This window comes from Python bivittatus, unplaced genomic scaffold (assembly GCF_059951505.1).
Source record: "Python bivittatus isolate LINGU-HERP-01145 unplaced genomic scaffold, Pbiv_v1 ctg000580_np1212, whole genome shotgun sequence".
Taxonomy (NCBI): domain Eukaryota; kingdom Metazoa; phylum Chordata; class Lepidosauria; order Squamata; family Pythonidae; genus Python; species Python bivittatus.
The window spans coordinates 9,571,988-9,593,483 of record NW_028277087.1 but is presented as its reverse complement, the minus strand read 5'-3'; the positions used below and the strand labels follow the sequence as shown (position 1 = coordinate 9,593,483).

The 21,496-nt window shown below is 45.9% G+C and overlaps 2 protein-coding genes across 2 annotated transcripts; both read right to left on the bottom strand.

The window, feature by feature from the left end:
* Nucleotides 1–101: 101 nt before the first annotated feature.
* CCDC194 (coiled-coil domain containing 194) lies at nt 102–10,143 on the bottom strand. The gene is made up of 4 exons (XM_025172965.2): nt 9,555–10,143; nt 4,092–4,188; nt 1,892–2,003; nt 102–291 (listed from the first exon to the last, which is right to left on the bottom strand). The coding sequence occupies exons 1-4, from the start codon at nt 9,882–9,884 to the stop codon at nt 102–104; spliced, it is 729 nt and encodes a 242-aa protein (XP_025028733.1). The 5' UTR covers nt 9,885–10,143.
* A 3,915-nt stretch (nt 10,144–14,058) lies between these two features.
* Nucleotides 14,059–19,774, bottom strand: LOC148214664 (uncharacterized). Its single transcript, XM_088149545.1, has 4 exons — nt 18,880–19,774; nt 16,924–17,020; nt 16,033–16,081; nt 14,059–15,489 (listed from the first exon to the last, which is right to left on the bottom strand). Exons 1-4 carry the CDS (start codon nt 19,126–19,128, stop codon nt 15,357–15,359), a joined length of 528 nt encoding a protein of 175 aa, XP_088005671.1. The 5' UTR covers nt 19,129–19,774; the 3' UTR covers nt 14,059–15,356.
* Nucleotides 19,775–21,496: the final 1,722 nt, after the last annotated feature.

Sequence of the window (21,496 nt, the reverse complement as noted above, 5' to 3'; positions counted from 1 at the left end):
CTTCGAGGCCATCGCTCACTAATTGACATCAAAATAACCCAGATGTGACCTCTGCTTTCCAACTGCTCTTTCTCAGATTTTTCTCTTCTTGGTTAGGGCTCTCACCACCCTTGGGCAGGGTTGCCCCAGAGACCCCCTCTCTCCACTCCAAAACTTACAAGCGGGAAAAGAATGCAAAAACTTGCCAGTCCCCACAATAAGTACCAGAACGGGGGGCACCTGCGGCGGGCAGAGGAGGAGCGGACTTGCAGGCGGTGCTGGAGGGAGGCGATCTCGGCCAGGTAGCTGTGCCTGGAAGGAAGAGGTAAGAAGATGCATCAGCCAAAGCAGAAACGCCACTGGCTCTCAATTGCTGCAGCAGCCCCAGGCTAGAGGCAGAAGAAGCTGCACTTTCAGACAAGGCTTTTAGTAGACCTTCTCTGTGGAAATTTGCAAGGAGGCCAGTAACTCAACCCCATTTATAACTCTCCTGTCATTTATGGGGTTGGAGGTACCCCAATAGCCATATTATTCCCCCTTCCCCATTTAGCTGTGATTCCTTATTCTGGTAGCCAACAGCCTATCAAACTCTTAGGTAGAGAAAGGAATTCCCTACCATCTGATGCACAGAACTGGAAATGCCAGGGTCCACCCCAGGACCTTCAGGTTCCCTGTTGCTGATACATAGATATCCATCCGTCCATCCATCCATCCATCCATCCATCCATCCATCCATCCATCCATCCATCCATATCTATCCACCAAAACTGTCGGGGCAAGCTACTGAGTATAAACAGGCCGCAAACCCCACACTCACTAGCACTGATGATGTTACCCAGTCGGGTAATGAAATGTCTACAAGCAAACAGCCAAACTCAGAGAGCACCAAGGACTCCACAGTTCAACCCTGAGCTACAGAGATTCTCTTCTATTGTGCGTGTGCGCTCTCTCTCTCTCGTTCTCTCTCTCTCTCATCTCTATGTCTCTGTCTTTTATCTATCTACTGTATCTATTTATCTTCCAGTTTGGAAGCTGGAAAGGGGGCACAATGTTAACTCAGTTCAATGCCCTTATTTCCATTGCCTTTCCTGTCCCCTTCACCCCATGTCCTACTTTCTCAAAGGACCAGCTGACAATAAAGCCTTGAATGGCTTTGACGGTCCTTATTTCAGGAGGCAGACATCAAAAAGTCCACCTAGTTTCTTCTCTTTCTCCAAAGCAAAACCAAATAATAAGGAGATAATCTCATTGAAATCTCACAAGATGGGGTTGTACTCTCTTGGGATTTTGCAAGATTTCAAGTGTACCCAGGAAACTGTGCAAGGAAGCAGCGTGAGATTCCTGCATTCTCAGAAGATTAGATAATCCTGTGAGATTTTGGCAATTTTTAAATATTGCAGGGGGAAGAACAACGCTTCTCAGCACAGTGCCTGCTATCTGAAAAGACTGACCATCTATGGATCTGCGTTTCATCTCCTGCTCTGGTTCTCTGCAATGGAATGCTTTGGGGCAAAGGATAAAAGACAAATTCAAATTCTTTAAGTTTTTCTTTTGTGAACATTTTGTGTGATGATGCAAGAGACGGTCTTCTTAATGAAGGCATTCTGGTAAAGCTCCCTTCCTAATGGCAACTTTTATAAGAGTTTGGGGCCTGCTAAAACTCATTTGCTCACCCAGGCCTCTGACGGAATCTAAGCTGTCCCATTGTCGTTGTTACCCTGCTGTCCTTCTGGTTTGGTTTTATTTGAATTGGTGGGAAATTAATGTGGTTCTGTTGTTTTTACTATGGTGGTGTGTCTCCAGTATGGGAATATTCCAAAGAACGAGTGGCTAATTCTTTTTTTGCAAATGAATTGCAGGTGTTCAGAGAGGGGTCTTTCTGGGTCTACTCAGAGCTAGTCACTTTACTCACATGCTTTCTTGGAGCGCCTTCTCCCGGGCTTCACAGTGTCCTTTCTCCGCCTCCACAACATCTCGTGCTCCGATTGCTTCTTCCAGTTTCTCTTCAAGGCGGGTCATCTGCACTTCAGGGAACAGGAAAGGGAATGGACTTCAAACCAAGGACCCTGTATCCAACTTGGGTTGGATGTTTTGACCCCCTGAAGCAAAGGAGGGATCTGAGCCTCCACAGACACTTTGGCCTCTCTTAACCCCTTATTAGAGCCAGTTTGGTGCAGTGGTTAAGGCATCAGGCCAGAAACCAGGCGATTATGAGTTCCAGTCCTCTTAGGCATGAAGCCAGCTGGGTGACCTTGGACCAGTCTCTCTCCCTCAGCCCTAGGAAGCAGGCAATGGTAAACCACTTCTGAAAAACCTTGCCAAGAAAACCACAGGGACTTGTCCAGGTAATCACCAGGAGTCAAAAATGATTGGAAGACACATGTGCACACACAAACACAGAAAAACCCTTTACTGAGGTGTCCAGAATGACCTCTGATCCTGCTGCCAAAAATTGGTAGGGTGGCTTCCTACCATTTTGAAGCAGGAAAACCATGAAACTGAAGCGACGCCTCCACAGTGGGTTTAAGATCATTTCCAAAGGCCAAGAAATACCCCAATAAAGATAACATCTCCTTTGGGCTGAGCTTGGCTCCTGGCAGCTTCATGGACACATCCATACAGTGGTTGGCTGTTACTTTTTCTGCAGGATATATTTTGATTTCCAAGTGTAACTGGCAGGCCAGTATTCCTTGGAAATCACCCATCCAAATACTAACCAGGCCCAACTTTGCTTAGCTTCCAAGCCTATGCTACATCAACCAGGGGATCCCATCTGCTGAAGGAAACCCTCAAGAATCTTCCCAAAGTCTGGAAGCATTGTGGAAAAACCAGAGCTGCCCATAGATAGGACACAGTCCCATCACAGATGTCTAGAATAGTCAAGTCAGGATCAGAAGGCATGGACCAGGCTAGTCTGGTACAATAACAATGTACAGATGTCAGCCATCTCTCTCACTGAGAAACAACTGGCTCTCGATCCATGAGGGCATCTAGGCAGGAAAAAAGGATGAAGGAGTTGAACTTTGGGATATCTATCTCTATATCTCTATCTATTATCTATCTATCATCTATCTATCTCTATTGTCTTATAGTTTGCAGTAGCTCATCCTCTGCTCTAATTATGGCTTTTCTAGTATTTGTAATAAAACTAGCCATGTCCAGGAGTGTCTGCAGGGAGGGGGGGTCAAAGAAGTCAAGATGGCAGTCACAACCATACACAAAAAAAAGAGGAAGGGCTTTGATCACATAATTGTGGCTACCATCCTGACTTTTTTGATCCCCTCCCTGTAGACACCTCTGGCTGTGTCCTTGAATCTCCCCCAGCAAATCTTTAGTCTTGGTGAAGTGTGACAGCATCTACAGGATTCCTTGGGCCTTCAGACACAGGCTGTGTTCACCCAATACATTTAGGAGATTGAGCAGATGCATCACTCATGGAGCCGGAATTGTGGTGTTCTACTCCCTTCCTTGGAGGTGTTCAAGCAGAGGCTGGACAGACCTCGGACACATCCGGCTTCCGGCACTAAGCAGGGATTGGCCTCTGTGGCCTCTTTCAGGTCTAGGATTCTAACTTTGGTTAGGGTTTTTTTGTCCCTTTGAACATTTTGTGAAACCAGCCTATGCCATGCATTTATAGCTCCATGTATTGTGTGAATCCACAAATGGGTGAATTAAGTAACCTGGAATGTTAGTTGATCCCTCACCCCGTGTCCCATTCTTGGCCACCCCAACATTGCCTAGTCTGGCGGATATATGGTAGACAGTCATCTCTTTTTTAGAATCTTGTCAGTGTCCCATTTTATTTTTTAAATGAAAATTGAACCATTGTTAGGTAGGGCAGAAAGCCTGCAAAATTGGAATAATATATTCCAGGATGCAGTTCTTTACCAGTTCACACCTATTCTCTGCACAAACCCCTTTTCATTCTCCAAGAACTTTGCGACCCATTGTTTTTTATGGTTTTAAACAGTTTTATTTTAATGTCCTTGGGTTATTTTTTTGGTTGTTTTTGTACTGTTTTTTGGATTTTTAACTCTGTAAGCTGCTCGTAGTCATGGCAGTAAGATGGGCGGACAAATAAATAAATAAATAAAAATGCTCTGGCCCTCTACCTAGCAAGGCACCGTTCTGGCTGTCCATCTTCATGCCTTCTGCTTGAAGGGTGGACATTTCATCATGGAGAGCTGATAGGTTAGCATTCAACAGGATCTGCGAGAGAGACAGAAATTAATGATGTAAAATAAGGAAGGGGGGCAGGTATTGCTAGTATAGCTCATAGACAGCAAGGATGGCATGTAGCAGATGCCCCCCAGGATTGGACTTGTTAGGACTTGACTATGAGCTTCTTGGGAATCCCTGGGCTGCAAACCTGACTGGGAAGTGAAAAAACATCCCAGAAGAAAGTGATGGAAAGCCATGTCCATATTATTGCCAAAAACCTGCATGGAGTTTAAGCTGAAGTGACTCCATCTTTATCTGTTACATCGTCAGGTGCCTTCCATATGTATTAAATCACAGCTCCCAGAATTCCTAGATATTTCTATTTCTGGGCAAGAATATCCTGATCATGCACAGATATCCCATTCTTTTCCTCCAAGGATAAGTTACCACAGGTTAAAAAAAGGGGCTTCGCTTCTTTGCTGTTAACAGTTGTTTGACTCTGGTAAATTCACATGCCACAATCTTCCCCAGATCTCTCCCGTTTGGTTGTTACCATATTTGCTTGATTTTACCCAAATACCGATAACTGACTGGGTCATGGAAACTTTGACATTCAAACAGTTGCTGCATGTTTTATCCCCTGGGGCATATAAGAAAGAACATTGCACAACAAAGTTACTTCCTCTGAGCCTGTGCAAAGTACTTTTCCCGGTCTGTTCAGCAGTTGCTTATAGCTTGTCCCTGTATATTTTAGCACCTGGCTTCCTTCCAGGGCAGGGGGAAGGATTATTGGTTATTTTACAAGTCTGCATTCCTGTATCTTTGCCCGCTGCATCCTCAGGCAGTACATTAAGGATCCGGTCCATCTGAAACAAGTAAAACCCTTTAAAAAGTTTTCTGTATGATGAGGCTTCTGTCTTTGTGGCTTTGCTAGACTGAAGGCCAGTCATGTCTTTATGCTGAAGCTGACCAACATTCACTTTGGAAGACCATCTCTCCACATTTTGGCTTCGGGGAGGAAGTAGATATGTAGGTACGGAGGACACAACACACCCCGCCTTGAAATGCAATATATTTTAGTCCCTTTGGAATCAAGGGAGCTTCACAAATTCACTCGGTCTGAATTTCTCCCTGGAGTTTAGGAACTAGACATTTCCTACTTTAATATAACAGGAAACAGGGCCTTAGAAACTCTCCACTGTTCTGTATCTTTTCTAAATTGTTTGGACATTCCATAAAGCCCAATATACCCATTGGTTTTGCCAGTGTTTTCATTGGCATCCTTCCTCTGCTTGTGCAGAGCAAACAAGCTACAACCTGGACAGAGCTGAGTCCCATTTCAAAAGCCCTCTGTAAGTGATTTGCTCTGATCTCTCCCAAAGGAGAAGAGAAAGAGAAAGAGAAAGAGAAAGAGAAAGAGAAAGAAGGAAAGATCATAGTGGCAGAAGGAGGTGGGGGGGAAGAAGAAAGAGAAACAATATACCATACAGCAGGGTTTCTCAACCTTGGCAAGTTTAAGACGTGTGGACTTCAATTCCCAGAATTCCCCAGCCAGCATGGCTGGCTGGGGAATTCTGGGAATTGAAGTCCACACGTCTTAAACTTGCCAAGGTTGAGAAACACTGCTGTACAGTAGAACAAAAAGAAATTTGCCCCACCCACTTTTGTCTGCCTCTGCCTTCCACTGGCTTTGACTCCACCCAGCACCAGTATGACTCCACCCACTCCTATCCTTTTTTTTTTTTATTACGACCAGGGGCATACGGTCAGGAAAGCCAATGGAAGCTCTGCATCACACACAAAACAGCAGGCAGAGCTTCCATCACGCCATCCCATCCGCCATCTTGACCATTTGGACCAAGGCGGACACGCTGGAGGGTGGCTTTTTCCTGAGAGCATGTGATGGAATGGACTTATGAAGGCCAGGCTCAGGGAGATAAGCGTGTTCTTAGCCCACAGCAGGAGCGTGGGAAGTTCAAGAAGATGAGGCTGGCACCTCCCTAAGGAATTCACGGTGTTGTGGCTGGCTGGCTTGGGAACTAGGGTTCAGTTGGGGAGATTTTCTGTCTGGAGGTTGTAGCTAATAAACGCAACAGAACTGTATGTGCATCGTCTCTTGGAGTTCTTTGGGCTGAACCTGACAGAGCACCAGCCAGCCTGTACAGAAAGGCTCTGCCCCCTTTATTTCTCTGCCCCTGACGAGGCTGTGTTTTCGGCGAGCCGGAGAGAATCGCTCATTCCCCCAAAGACTAGCCGAGAGTGCTCCACGCTAAAGTGTGATTCTCGTCCCACCCCAGGCAAAGACTTAAACATATGCACTACGAGGTCCATCTTCCTCCGACGGAAGACAGCCTCGACCAGAGATGAGCCATTCTGAGCTATGGAACGGAGTCACCTAGAGTCACTCGTATAGGGAGATGGGGGGCATATCCAAACTTGAAAAATAAATAAATAAATAAGTACAATATTGATGGTTGGGGCCAGCTTCCTTTTTTAATGGAAGTGACCCGCGGGCAGGGAAACTTTCCCCAAATTAAAATGGATGCAAACAGAAAGAGATGCCTTCAATGCCTGCTGGCATGCATTTCTATCCACTCCTTTCGCATTTCCAGAATCCCTTCCGGATCTACCTCTGTCTTATTGTGAGAGATGGATAAGATATCTGTTATTATTGACAAAGAAATAGTAACTTGAGCATGCTAAGAGTGCAGCTGCAATACTAAATACCTAGCTGCCCATGCCTTTGTTTTTGAAACTACCTCAAACTAGGAGACATCACCATGGTTACCAAGGGGCCTCCAAGCAGCCCCAAGGGGCACAGGAAATAGGGAGGGGGGAAATCTCTCTGGGGTGAGATAAGGTAAGACAGAGCCAGTTTGGGGTGGCTTGACCTGTCCGAAGTGACACTTAGCAGAGATCTTTTAGGAATGAGTGAACTCTTGCCATCCCAACCTTCATTACCATAACAAAAACCACACCCCGCATAGCTAATCACCTATTTACTATGAACATGTAATGTATATAGCATGTAGTATGTAGTATGTAGGGGTCTGTAGGAGGGGGTTAATATGAAGTAGGCGGTCGTGTAGAGTGTAACTTGGGAGTACTTCAGCCAATGAGGAAACAAGAAGGGATTTACGGCCGGGGGTAGAGATGTTTAAAAATTGCTGAGATCTGTGTTTAGGTGTGGACTCCAGCTTGCAGCTTTTGAGTTCCACCAGCCTTTGCAAACGCTTCCAAATAAACTTTACTTCTGACTAACCCAGAGAAAGGCTAGTGAGTGCTTGTTTCGCACATTATTCCATCTCTGACCGTACGCAGCAGCTTTGGAAAACAACGAAGGAAGATGATTGATTTTTCCCAGCCAACACTTATTGCCCGGCCCTTGTTTTTCTCCGCAAACTTGGTCACTATGTCTGTTTATACTTCTTTTAATTGATGCAGGCCTGCAATCTCCTTCTGGAACTGCGTTTCCTTCCAGCTGGGGCTGGCCGAGAATTTTTTCTTTTTTAGTCTTTTTAAAATGGGACTGCCCTCTTTTTAGTGACTACCTGGAGGCGGTGCCAAATTATAGGTTTGCTTGAAAAAGGCTCCCGAGGGTGTCTGTACCAGGCTAGGAATAAGCAGTTGTGGCCTCCACTTTTATGACGGCTTTGCTCTCTCACCTACTGTTTTAAAAATAGGTTTCCTAAACAAGGGATGTGCGCTGTCTTTGCAAAAAGGCTGCAATGGCAGGATTCTTTGGGACAGTTCAAGATTCTTCTATGCAGCTGCTATAGTACAAACATCATCTAGGCCAGTGTTTTTCAAACTTCAAAAACAAAACAGTGTTTTTCAAGCATCTTAAAGTTTGAAGATGTGTGGACTTCAGCTGTGTGGACTTCAGCTGTGTGTGAACTTCAGATGTGTGGACTTCAGCTCCCAGAATTCCCCAGCAAGCAACATCTTAGAGTTTCCAAGTTTGAAAAACACTAATCTAGTCCAAATGATTGCCTAATGCAGATCTGCAATGCAGGAGCATTCTTCATTGATGACCAGCCAGCCCTTGTTGAGATACCTCCTAGAAGGAGAGCTTATTTATGGCTGCTGTATCTGGGCTACAGAATTCTAAAGGAGTCTGACATGGCAGCAAGGAGACCCTGAAAAACCTCACCCTTGCTGCCATCTAGCGTGCCTGGAGTTCTGCAGCCTTCTGGTTCATCACTTCCCAAGGCTCGTTTGACCTGATTCCAGAACAGGTGGAGAATCTCCAGCTTCTTATTTGGAATCACAGCCTTGGAAAAGTGGGAGGGAGGGAGGATTAGGGCATCAAGGTAAGGAGAAAAGTTCAGGAGGTTTTAATGTGGCAGGAAGCAAGGCTGGGTGCAAGGTGTGGTCAAAAAGGTCAGGATGGCGGCCATGACGTTACCACTGAAGCACATAAAAAATTGGCACAGCTTCAAAGACACCATTGTGGTCATGATGTTGACTTTTTTGACCACTGGCAGAAAAGCAAATGAGAAGCAGTTAAAAGGGGAACATCCCACTCAGTGGCAGGGACTTTCAGATCCAGGCTGGCCTGGGCCAATTCCAACTTTTAAAGCCTCCAACTGTAATTAAAAATGCTGACACACTAAAGCAAAACAAGGCCACAAAAACAATATCTATACTTTTGAATTAAAGAAATAATCTTAAATTTGAAGTTCCTTTGGAGCACTTGGTTCTTTCATTCACCCATCCAGCCCCCGATTGGCTTGCTAAATGGGAACCCACAGAACTTGGGAGGCTGTAAATTCAAGATGGACAAACTAAAAGTCCTTCCCTTGGTATGTTATGGTGATGATCACTAAACCAAATGGGCTACTGCTATTTTTGGAGATCTGTCAGTGTCTATTAGCCATGGACACTAAAACAGAACCTCCCTATACAGCAGCAGTCTATCACACTATTATAAAACACTGGCAACTATCAATATGATGAGTACAGAAGGCATGGAGAATTGCTATCCTCATAGTCAGCTGGAAGGTTGCTGGATCAGACCTACTTTCCCTGATTGGATTGGATTGGATGCCCCCTGCTTGTTTTGGGATTACAAATCCTAGAATTCCCAGCACAGTGGATGGGAATTTGGGGAGTTGTAGTCTCAGCACAACTGGAGGGCAATAGCTTAGGGAAGGCTCCCTTTAACCCAATGTTTCTCAACCTTAGCAACTTTAAGATGTGTGGACTTCAATTCCCAGAATTCCCCAGCCAGCAAGGCTGGCTGGGGAATTCTGGGAGTTGAAGTCCACACATCTTAAAGTTGCCATGGTTGAGAAACACTGCTTTAAGCTGATGCAGCAGGGCTCTATACTCTTAGGTCTTTAGCCACCATGCAAATAACCAGCATTCCCATTTGCCACCCCATCCGAATATCATCCCCCCCCAGCACATACCATTTTGTCCAAGCAGCCCATCAAGGTAGCATTGACCCTCTTCCTGCCCTCTTTGGCCTGGCTCAGTTGCTTCTGCAGATCTTTCTCCCTCTGTGCCAATTTCTCCAGCTGCTTTTCTCGCTTGGTTCTTTCCTGTTCCAGCTCGGCCACCCGCGATGTCAGAGCTGCCGTCTCGTTAGATGCCCGTTCCTGGCACCCTTTTAGCTGGCGGGCCACTTCGGACTGCCTCACCATCACAGCCACCGAGATGGTCACCGCAGCCACCAGGAGCAGCAACACGGCACACAAACCCAGCACTTTCAGCGTGGCTCGCGTGGCCGAGGGATCCATCGCTTGCTCAGGTGGGCCGGGGTTTCTTACCACTGCTCGCTGTCTCGACGTACTGAGAGCTCTGCCTGCTCTTTGTTTGCTAAAATTGCTCTGCGTGGGCCTCCCCGAAGTAAGAGAAACCCTTCATCTGTGGCTTACCACAAACCACAATAAAAAGACCACAATGGTGTTCTTTGCAATATGTTCAGCTACGAGCAGACTAGCATCTGCCAGAAAGAGCATCTTTGGGGAAGCGCCCAGAGAATCAGCCCCTCCTTTGTTAAGCGATAACTGATATTTTTTCTGCTTTTTTCATCCAGGGCATAGAGTGCAATTCCTTTGTTTCGCTTTTGGCCAATTTTAGACTGTAAACCTAGAAGGGCAAGGAGTCATGCTTTCTGAACCTGTGTGCCGCCCCTAGTCATGCCAACCTCTTTGCAAACTGCCAAGGGTGATGGTAAACAGCAGCTGCTGAGCCCTGACTGCAGGCACATTTGCCCAGGGTCTCGGTCCAGTTTCAAAAAGGCCCAGCCTGGGCCTCCTTATGCCTTAGCTCGAGGAACAGTACCCACGCTGGCCAAGGTACACAGGCTAGCTGTGATATATGCAAGATATACCCTAACAAATAACCAGTCACAGACCAGGAGCAGCAGCATCAGCAGGATGTGGGGAACTGTGGGGGAGCGTGCAGATGTCACCGATATCCAAAGATGGCCCTGTGACAGGGCAAGCCCCTGGTTGAGGGCAGTGGTGCAGTCACTCTTGGCATAGGACCAAGATGGAATACATCACATGAAAAACATACACCAGGCAGCCCCAGGCAAGGATGCAGCAACTCCCTCAGCAGGGGCACGACGAAGAAGAAAGCCGTGGCAAGCTACGTAGATGAAGAAAACACATGGTAAGAAGCTCAGAATGAAAGAAGGTCATGTGGCTAAAAGATGAGATCTCCAGGTCTGGAGGTAACTACGCAAGTGGCTACTGGGGAAGAGCGAAGAGTTTTATCAAATAGATCTAGGCAGTATGATGTGACTGGATCAAAGCCTTAAGACAGAGTTCCTCAACCTTGGCAACTTTAAGACGGGTGGACTTCAACTCCCAGAATTCCCCAGCCAGCCTGCCTTAAGAAGTCCAGTTGCTGATGTAGCCGGAATTCAAAGAAAAGCTGGAACCTTACTGCAAACATTTAGGGTGGGAGCGTGGAATGTCCGCAGTATGAACTAAGGAAGGCTGGATATTGTTAAAGCAGAATGACATGGACTAGAATAGAAATTCTAGCAGTAAGTGGACAGCAATGGGGCATTTCTAATCAGACCAATTCAAAAGCTTCTATTCTGGGATGAAACACGCAGAAAAATTGAGTAGTGGTTGTCATCCCCAAATGTATCAATGCACATGTAAAAGGATGCAACTAGACCAGTGACAGAACCATTTCCATTCGGATTCAAGGACAGCCACTCCATTTCTTGATTATACAAATGTATGCATTAATGATGGAGGCTGAAGACAAAGTGGTTGAGGAATTCTAGGGAAGATCGCAACAATAGATCAAGTACCAAAGAAGGATGTCCTAAAAATTATTGGCTGCTTTGATGCAAAAGTTGGTGAGGAACCTGAATTGAAAATGGTTGGAAATTTTGCACTAGGAACCTGCAGTGATGCAGGATGACAGCTGATGGAGTTCTTCATAGAAAATGGGCTACGATCGTGCAGGAGTTGCATGATGCAGTCAGAGATGGGACAGCTGGGAGAGCTTTTATCCAGAGTCACTGTGACCTGATGGAGCATAGCAACAACCCGTGCATCAGGGCAACCTGCTGGATAAGAAACCCAACACCGCTCTGGAATCTGTTTCCTGAAGTGGCAGAGACCTCTCTTTGACAAAACCATGAAGAAAGGGTGAAAACAATAACTTACAGTGGTTAAACTGATGACGTGGTTCTGATATTGTCCAGGTCGGGATCTGCTCAGCTATTGGCCGCTGCTGCAGGAGTGTCCCCTCCCTGCCAGTCACTGGGCATTGCCCTCCCTGCTCTTTGGCCTTTTTGTATAAGAAGCAGGTCACTGAGTGTCCACAGAGGCATCTTCCCATATAAAGCTTGACTTCCATTTTCTAATACTCTTGTCAAGTCTTATCCAGGCACCTTGTATATGCGGGTTTAGCTTTCTTCTGAACGAGCACTAAAACTGACTTTTACAGAGATTTATTTAGCTCTCTTTTGAAAAGTTTTCTGCTTGTAAAGGAATGTAGCACTGACTTGGGGGCGGAAGGAGCAAGCCGTTCAGGACTGGGCAGGGGGCCTTGCAGAATTAGTGACAAAGTACTGAGAAAGAGGGAAGCGCGAGGAAGAAATTCAAAGTAACCCTGCCTTGATTTTGTTTAGAAAAAAATTTGGACGGGCTTATTCTGTTATTCTACCTTAGTACAATTACGGAAGAAATGTCTAGTGTTTAAAACAAACCTGCTTGCAATGAAATGCAACCAGAGAGAGAAAACCTTTGAAATTGCTTTCACAGCACCTCTGAACAATTGCTTGCATAGCACTTTTTAGTTTTAAAGCAAGCATAAATTTTAAAGTACAGTAAGTAGGGATAAAAAGGGCAAATGAAGGCCCGTTTTGATCTAGGAGGAAATAGCAGGGTACCAAGGAGACTTGATATCTCAAGGACGAGTAAGACTGATCAAAACAGCTCCCATCACAAGAAGTTGTTGTAGGGTTTAGTATTTAAAAAAAAAGAGGTCTCACTCTTATCTTTACCTTGTTGCTAAGTAACTGCCTATTTACAAATATATAGCTTTGGATCAGTTTTCTCAATAAATAAACAAGTATAAAGTTTTCAACTCATTTAATTGGGTCTCTTTATCTAGTTCTAGGACTTGCATGGAGAACAGATCACGTTTTTGGTCATATTTATGCAGAAATACTGAACATTCAAAAAGGTTCACAAACTTTTAAGCACCACTGTATACTGCTCTGCACACATATTTTTAAGTGCTGGTAACTGACATGTACTCCAGGGATCCAGAATAAGGTTCTGTGGCTTTATTCTGGGCTTCTGGGCCCCCAGGGCTTAGGGCCAGTGACTAACTTATCAATAAACATAGCAAAACGATCATTTGGATCCTCTTTGACAAGTCCGTTGGGTGCAGACAAGAGAGTATACTTGGAAACCCTGCTGGGCCTGTTTTGTAACCTGGTCCACTTTGAAGGGTTGATGCTGTTGCTTCTTCCAACAAAAGGCTTGTGTGGCTGAACTTTTACTGTTTTTGTTACTTTGGGAGTGCAGGGCTATTTTGCCCACTCCATTCTGGTTTCATGGGTGTCACCAGGATGCTTCTAAAGAGCTGCTGGCCACAAGGGCAGAACTGGACTCCAGCCCCACCACTCCCTTTCAGCACCAGTTGAAGATGCCCATTACTGATCAGTCCCTCTGCTTCACCCCTTCTTCTGCGCCTGCAACCTGTGAGCCTGTTGTCAGCGTGTTGTTCCAAGTACTGCCTAACCCCTCTGCACCCCACGTTAAGGAGAGCAAGTAGTGATTCTTTTCCCCCACAGGTAATGTTTGGGGAAGTCCACCAATCACTTCTCTTTACATGTCCCATGCTAAAATTGTAAGAAGAGTACCATACCAGCCTCCTCACTGTGGCCAAATTAAGGTTCTGTACTGTAATTATGGCTGTGCTTTCTGGAGAAGTCCATGATGCTGGGACAGGGGGAAGGAAAGAGAAGAGGATGAACAAGAAGATGGATGGACTCAGTAACAGCAGTGATGGGTACACCATTGGAAGACCTGAAGGACCAGGTTGGGGACAGATCCTCCTGGAGAAGGTCTCTATGTGGTCACTAAGAGTCAACACCAGCTTGCTGCCACATAATCAATCAATCAATCAATCAATCAATCAATCATGACAGCAATTCAGTTCCAAGACAGCATTTTAATGTGATTGTTTGGCTACATAAGTATCTTGGGATGGACACTTTTTTCTTTTGGGGTTTCTGATGTGGGGAAAATCTGGACATGCTAGGATGGCTGTCTCACAATTTGGGGCTGGGAATTCATTTGGTTAGCATCTTTGGGGGAATCTACTTAATTCTGCACTTTCCAAGCTCTCGTGCAACCTGAAACACCATCTTCTTTTAAGTTTGTACATCCCTAAACTTTGCAAAACACTTCTCTTCAAGAAGGCACAGAACACTTTTTGTCTGTTTTATTTGAATTTGTCACCCGCTTTTTGATACAAAATAATGCAAAGGGCAAAATAAATGCCGATGTGCAAACGAGAGTGAAAATAACATACAAAGACAATTAAGGTGCAAACCACGCAGACGTTAGGTAAAATTGTGCAGGTTAGATGACATGCACACCAAGGTGCATGCAAACTTTAACGCTTTTTTTTTTAATCCAAACATGAGGCAGAAATTACATGTAACAAAATTTAAATCTCAACGGCCTGATAAGAAATCACAACCGAGATCCATTTCCTTCCTAGGTCTGTGTACAGACTTGAGCATGAATGAAGTATTGTAAAAATACTTTTTGCCTTCACTAAATTCTAGTACAAACAAGAACTCAAGCTGCACTTAACGTTTGGGGGGATATAAGGGGAGGAATCACATCGTTGGGATAAGAAATGTGCATTTGTTGGATACTCCTTGAACACACTTATCAAGATCTTGCTCCATAGTTTAGTTATCATAGCAGGGATGTCTGCAGTCAAAATGATCAAGATGGTGGCCACGTGGTGTTACAAATAAAAAAAATGGAGCTTTGATTGTACTTGTCAGAATCCTCGCAAGATTTAATAGTAGATTGTTATCTTGGCTAGTTTAGCAATTGCTTTTTACATGCTGCGGTTCTGCCATTGTAAAAGTGAGGGGGGGAGCGGAGAAGGAATGGGAAACGGTTAGAAGCAGATGGCTCCTTATCACAGGCGCTGGCATGCTCAAGGTCGCACCAGGAAGGGAATCAGGAGACCAGGAGGTAAGGGGGGTGAAGGAGGGAAAAGTAAGAAAAACAACTTTTGGTGCTCAGGCTCAATCTTAGCAATGCTTTGGAACTGTACACTTGTTCTCAATAAATGAACTTTCTTTTGAATCAATACTGGTTGCAAGGAAAGTTACTGGATTTGGGATCAGCGGGTGGCAGATCGCTACAGTACTGTTGTGGCCACATTCATTTTTTTTTAATCATATGCTGCAGACACCACTGTATTCTAGACCAGTGTTTCTCAACCTTGGCAGCTTTAGGATGTGTGGACTTCAACTCCCAGAATTCCCCAGCCAGCTTGGCTGGCTGGGGAATTCTGGGAGTTGAAGTCCACACATCTTAAAGCTGCCAAGGTTGAGAAACACTGATCTAGATTACATAACACCTTATCCCCCAGACGCTATGCTAGATATGGCATCAAACTGCACCAAGGAGGCCGCTGAGATGAAAAAGCAAAGCATTGGTTATTTTCACGTTGTGCCATGTAACGTCCACTTGTGCTTCTTAAACCCAAAGGATGATGATAGTGGTGAACAGCATGGATGCTAGGCCAAAGTGGAGATGGACTCGGTGGCCACTGCCAGGCAATTGCCTTGGTAAGTGCTGCAAATGACCAATGATCTCCTTCTGGTGGTTGCTATAATAGAGACAGAAAGTCAGTCAGCAAACCTGCTGTTAATCAACCAGCAGAGAAGAGTTTGCGCTGATTAAATGAATGGCTACAGGGCATCCTGTATGGGGGAGGGGGGTCAAAAAAGCCAAGATGGCAGCCGCAGGATCGAAGCCCCACGGCCCATGTAAAAAAGGGGTGGGGCTTCTTTGACCACTCCCACAGATGCTCCTGAACAGCTAACCTGATTTAAAAAATAGCTGCATGTCGCCTTTATTATTGTCTTGATCCTGTTATTGATTAGATATTTGTAAACTTCTCTGAGGGCCATTTGCCAGTTCAGCAGTTACAGTATATGAATTAAAAACTTCTCTGAGGGCCATTTGCCAGTTCAGCAGTTACAGTATATGAATTAAATTAATTAATGAATTAGTAAACTAATTAATTACAGAACATAACTCAGAGGATTCAATATTGATCAAAACTTAGTCTGATCTTTACCATGACTACAGAACCATACCCCACCCCAATGGCCCTATCATCCATAAATTAGATGCAAAATTTTCTTACTTTAAATCCTGAAGCCTCTGTGTCCAATTTTTCAAGAGCGCAAGTTCATCTGCCAGAGGGAAGAAAAAAACAGAGGAACTATTATAACCCCCAAAGCAACTCACCAGGTATGAAATATTTTCTGCCATCATCCCAGAAAAGATCCTTTTGTAAATCAAATCTCTTTGCTCCTCCCCATCTTCTAATCCTCGTTTTAGCAAATGTATGCATCAGCCTGAAAGAGGCATTCTGTGTGAAGAGAGGAGATGCCTCTTTTCATGGCAACCTCCTATCTGCACTTTCTATGAGCAATTACGTTCGGCAATTCAAAGATTTATTTCAAAAAAGATTCCCCCCATTAATTGGGGCATCTTGTTAGTGTACGCTTAAAGAATTAACCAGTTAAAATTTGTAGCCTTATAAAACTGAGTTTACTAGTGGAATTACAGTATTTCAGTCCACACATCTGGACGGCACTAGGTTGGGCAATGCAACCATAAGGAATAGGAGCCCATTCAGAAGCTGAAATCACATCCTCATAAATAGAGTGGTTTTTGTTCTTATACAAAAAAAATAAGTAAGAAAAAGATCCAGAGTTTGGCTTTTGGAATCCTTTCTAATAGCAGTTCCGCTCTGGGTCATGTGACCAGGAGAGAAGCTGGAATAGTCTCAATATTCTGAGCCACTGCCCCTCCTGCTCCCATATGCATTGGGACATTTTCCCCCACAGCCCCTGGCTGGAGCCAGCCCATTTTCCACCTCAATCTTTCTTCTGCCAGCTTCTCCCCTCTTGCCAAATTTGGTTCCATTCTGCTCAATTTTTGAGCAATTTTTGAGTCCCTAACCTCCCGTATGTAATTTCTTTCCAATGTTGCACTGGGTTGGGAAGTGCAAAAAGAAACCCCTTCTCACCTTCTAGAACTTTATTTTCTAATTCTTTCAGATGCAACCGGGTCTTTAATTGAGCCACCTGGAAGCTCAGGCTGGATGTGTTGGCTTCTAGCATTCTCTGCAGCAGATGGGGCGGGGGGGAGGGAGAAAGAAAGAAAACATCCAATCCTTTCAGAGAATACCCTCATTACAAGCAAACTTCAAAGATGATCCACTGATCTATTGAGGAGGAGGTTTTCTGCATCGGTGCTGAGTGCAACTGTGTCTCACAGAGATTTTGTCCCAATTCCATGCCTGTTAAGTGGCCCTTATGCCCAGATCAGGGCTGGCTTTCGCAGGACAAAAATTCTTCACAAGGTTCTTGTGGGGAAAATAGGAGGCAGGAGTATTAGCTATGTTTGCCATCTTGAGTTATATATATAAAAAGATGGGATGATGATGATGATAATATTGCTGCTGCTGCTGCAATTTTGAGGTGTGTCCTTAAAATGCTTAAAACAAGAGATTTGTTATGTGCTTGTTACAAGAATCTGCTCAACATGCCTCTTCCCAATATGTTCTCTTCTTCCTTTCCAACAAAGACTCAATAATCCATGGTCCCCTGCCCATAGAAACAGACCTCTCTTGGCTGCTGAGAGTTCTCCTTTAACACAGTAACACCAGAGATTTTTCTCCCCACTTCCTTCAAACTTTTTTTGGGGGGGAGGATAGGCAACCTCACTGACACCTCTGCTCCTTTTTTCTCAATTGTCCATTTGGCAAGGTAGCCTTTACCTGAGACTACTGAAATGAGACTGCAACCAACTGCTGTCACAGAGTTTTTCTGTTTTGCTTCAGAGCCATAATCCCTGTCCAAATTCCCACAGTTTTTCTGAAGGAAGCAGGTTTGGATTACTTTTTTTAGAGATTTGATAGAGGTAATGCATATGAAATTTCAGTTTTAAAGGACTTTACAGGACTATAACATTATAGGAAGAAAAGTTTTGGACTTGGCTCTTTTTATATTTGCTTTGTTTGTGCCTCAGAAAACGTCTTCAAAATAATTGGAGTTTGGGATTTCGAAGTCCAAAATTACTTGGATTTGCAAGCAATGGGGTTTGGGATTTCGAAGTCCAAAATCAGCTGAGATTTGCAAGCTGCACAGTGATTGGTGAGCTCGTGATAAATACCTTCTTGTGATTAGAAGGAAAACCTGTCATTCATTCCTCCCCCCTCGCCCAACCCTGGAGTTTTACGAGAAATAGAAACTAAATGAAGCAATTATGGAGACGCTGTTCTGCCTCCCTGCGGCGTGTGGTACATGATGCCATAAAGTCTGTCCGAAGCGAACTGATCCACTTCAATTTGAGAGTCAAGATTCAGCATCTCCATTTTTCAAGCTGGAAATACGAAACGCCTTATATAGTGCCACAGTTTCCACGATTTCCAAATTCTTTAAAGGATTTGGAAACAATACACCTCCAGTGGCAAACTAATGATTATTCGAGGCTGGATGGCATTTCGTTAGAGATGCATTTCAATGCTTTCGACTTCTGTTTTAAAAGCAAATAGCAAGGAAACCCGCATTCCAACTTTCCCATGAAAATCCTTACCATCCAGCAAGCAAAACGTTAGATTTCTTTGCACACTTTTGTGGAACTAAGTCCCCCAGTGACCTTACTAGGGCTTACTTCTGAGTAAGCCTGCACAGAAAAATGCCATTTTTAAAACTTCTCGGAAACGTCCTGACCCTGAGCATACGGGGGACAGCTATGTTCAGACATGCAATTAATTAGCTGGGCGCATCATAACACGCCTCAGCCTGGCACTTTTGGAAAAGGAAACGGACAGAGAAGTCAGGCCAAAGGCACGCAGAATAAACCCAGCGGAAGCAGGACTGCCATTCGCTTTACCAATTGCACGCTCCCTTTGGGCTGCAGAAGCCCGGGGACCGCTCCCTTCTCCAACTCCCACCCCCCCGGTCATAATCCGACCTACCGTGTGATTTCGACAAGATTCCCAGCGCTTCGCGGCCAGCTGGAGGCTTTGGTTCACTCTCTCCAGAGAAGCCAACCCGCCGCAACCCCGCCACTCATCCCCTTCTCGCTCCCCGTCCGCGCGAATTACGAAGTGGGCGAGCCCGGCCGCTAAGATGAGGATGACAGCAAATTCGGCCGTGGAAAGCGTAGCCCAAGCCTTCCAGTTATCCCATCGGAATCCGGGCTGGCCTTCTTCCGCCGTGGCCATGGCTGACCCAGGAACGGCGGACGCCCAATCCCCTTCTCCAGCCGCGGGGCTGGAACGGGCTCTTCAGTCAGCGAAGGAAAAATGCAAAGTAGGGAGCATCAGCTTTGGGGACAGTCCTTGACGCTACGGATCAGAGGGCATCGCGAGGCTATCTCGCCTTTTCTTCCTGATGGGGTTTTCTTTCTTTCTTTCTTTCTTTCTTTCTTTCTTTCTTTCTTTCTTTCTTTCTTTCTTTCTTTCTTTCTTTCTTTCTTTCTTTCTTTCTTTCTTTCTTTCTTTCTTTCTTTCTTTCTTTCTTTCTTTCTTTCTTTCTTCTGATAGACCGAAGAGGGAAGAAGCTAAGAGGGCAGGTTACACGTTGAAGGCGGCGACGCCAGCAGCCTCCCCTGCGAAACTGCCAGTTTTGGGGCACGGCGAGAAAATTACGGCAAGAAGTCGGCTCGGTCGCTGAAAGTCCTGATGCGGGGTCGAGCGGCGACAAGTCCCGCCCCACTGAAGCAGCTCTCCGCCTCCGAGGTTGTCCGCAAGGAACGGGGGAAGGGCAGCCAGTAGGCAGAGGCTTCCCGAGGCGCGCCTGGGCAAGAGGACCTCGGCCTCCGTTCCCTTCCCCAGAACCCCGGGTCTCCGCCCCCCCCCCCGAAACTTCTGCTCCTCGGGCGGAGCCTCAGCCGAGCCACCGGCAGTGCCCAGGCAGAGCCCGTCCAAGCGCCAGCAGCGCCAGCCGCGCTCAGCTACCCAGCCCACCCCACCTGAGCCAGAGAGATGGGCTGGAGCCGCCGCAGTCGCTTCTGGGAGATGGAGTTCTGCCGAAGCGCTGGTCAAGCGCCCGCCTCCCGCGACCCGCCGGCTCCGGCGTGGAAGCGCCGCTGCGTCCCTTCCTCGCCTCCCATTGGCCTGGGCGGCCGGACCCCGTTGCCAGGCGGGCTGCTTTTCTGCTGCTCCTCTCTGGCTGGGCAGTCGGCTTGTCCCTGGCTTACTCAGCGCGATTCCGGAATGGTAGGACTTATGGGCCAGATGGCTAAATTCATACAACAGGATGGGGTCACGTGGGCTTGGGTACTGTGGGGTTCGGTGTCCTGGAAACACCCAGCCAAAGCAAAGCCCGGCTCCTCGCTTTCCCCCTTTCTAACTAGCCATTTCCCATGGTTTCGATTCCCCCGCCCCCGTTTCCATCCCCACCCCAACATTTCTTTCTATCCGATTGAGTTCATGCAAACTATGGCTTTCTGAATAAAACGCCATTGGATTCACACAGCCCACGAAACCGTAATAAGGATTCCCAATGGCAGAGTTCACTCAGTTTGCTTGTTTATTACACAGGCTGATGTGCTGCTTCAATTCGTACCAATCTCAGCAGCCTCAGCACAATAGCATAAATTGCATTCCAATGACCTGCAGACGATCTCAGAACCATCATTAACAGCCTTACATCCACTCCGTGCCATCCTTGACCTCCAGCATGTGTATCCCTCATTTTCATGGCCCAAATGTTCTTCGAAAGAGCAAGGTTTTAATAATTTCCTAAATATCAGGAGTGAAGAGACTGTTCTTCCATCTGGGGGTAGGGAATTCTGGCAGGGAGGCCGTGCAGAGAAAGTCTGCTGCCAAGTCTCGTCTTGCCATATTTTCTGGGAGTTGGAAACTCAGAACATGCGCTCTGCAGATCTCCCTAAGGTCACCAGATATCTGAACAGGCAACGGAGAATATAGATCATTGGAAAAGAGGACAAATGGGGGGAGAAGGACACACGAACTGTTTAACATTTGTATTTACGTTCATTGAAGATCAAGGGACTACAAGAGAGTAAATAGGCACACAATGCAGAATACGCACTGAGAGGAACTGCTAGCAGGGGCTGTTGGCCTAGGGCAGTGTTTCTCAACCTTGGCACCTTTAAGCTGGGTGGACTTCAACTCCCAGAATTCCCCAGCCAGCCATGCTGGGTGGGGAGTTCTGGGAGTTGAAGTCCACCCAGCTTAAAGGTGCCAAGGTTGAGAAACACTAATGCTAGGCATGGGAGGCTAGGTTAAAACAGCTGGAGTGACATGAAGAATACTTAATACAAGGTGTTTGGGGGTGGAACAGGGCCACCAAACCCCTCTTGGCACCAAGTGGCCTTCTGCAACTTAGGAGTCAATGTGAAAATGCCCTGGGCTCCAACTCACGTTGTTGTCTCTCTCCTTCAGCATCTCTTAGTAGACCCAAATTCAGCTATGGCTTGCTCTTGGCCCATGAATGATTTCCCTATTTCTGTACTTCACAGACATCTTTCACAATCTCTTGCACCCAGTGAGGGACTCTCGTAACACATCAAGAAAGAAAACATCATCTGTAGGACACAGCAAGAGAAATGAGATACCATGAAAA

What these genes read in the sequence shown, in the direction of transcription:
- CCDC194 (XM_025172965.2), bottom strand. Translation starts at nt 9,884, where the DNA reads ATGGATCCCTCGGCCACGCGAGCCACGCTGAAAGTGCTGGGTTTGTGT. An exon ending in CCAGAACGGTGCCTTGCTAG is followed by an intron (nt 2,004 to 4,091) that starts GTAGAGGGCCAG and finishes TGTTCCCTGAAG; the next exon opens with TGCAGATGACCCGCCTTGAA. An exon ending in AAGGCGCTCCAAGAAAGCAT is followed by an intron (nt 292 to 1,891) that starts GTGAGTAAAGTG and finishes TCTTCCTTCCAG; the next exon opens with GCACAGCTACCTGGCCGAGA.
- LOC148214664 (XM_088149545.1), bottom strand. Translation starts at nt 19,128, where the DNA reads ATGGCCACGGCGGAAGAAGGCCAGCCCGGATTCCGATGGGATAACTGG. An exon ending in AGAAAATAAAGTTCTAGAAG is followed by an intron (nt 16,082 to 16,923) that starts GTGAGAAGGGGT and finishes TCCCTCTGGCAG; the next exon opens with ATGAACTTGCGCTCTTGAAA. An exon ending in CAGAGGCTTCAGGATTTAAA is followed by an intron (nt 15,490 to 16,032) that starts GTAAGAAAATTT and finishes TCTCTATTATAG; the next exon opens with CAACCACCAGAAGGAGATCA.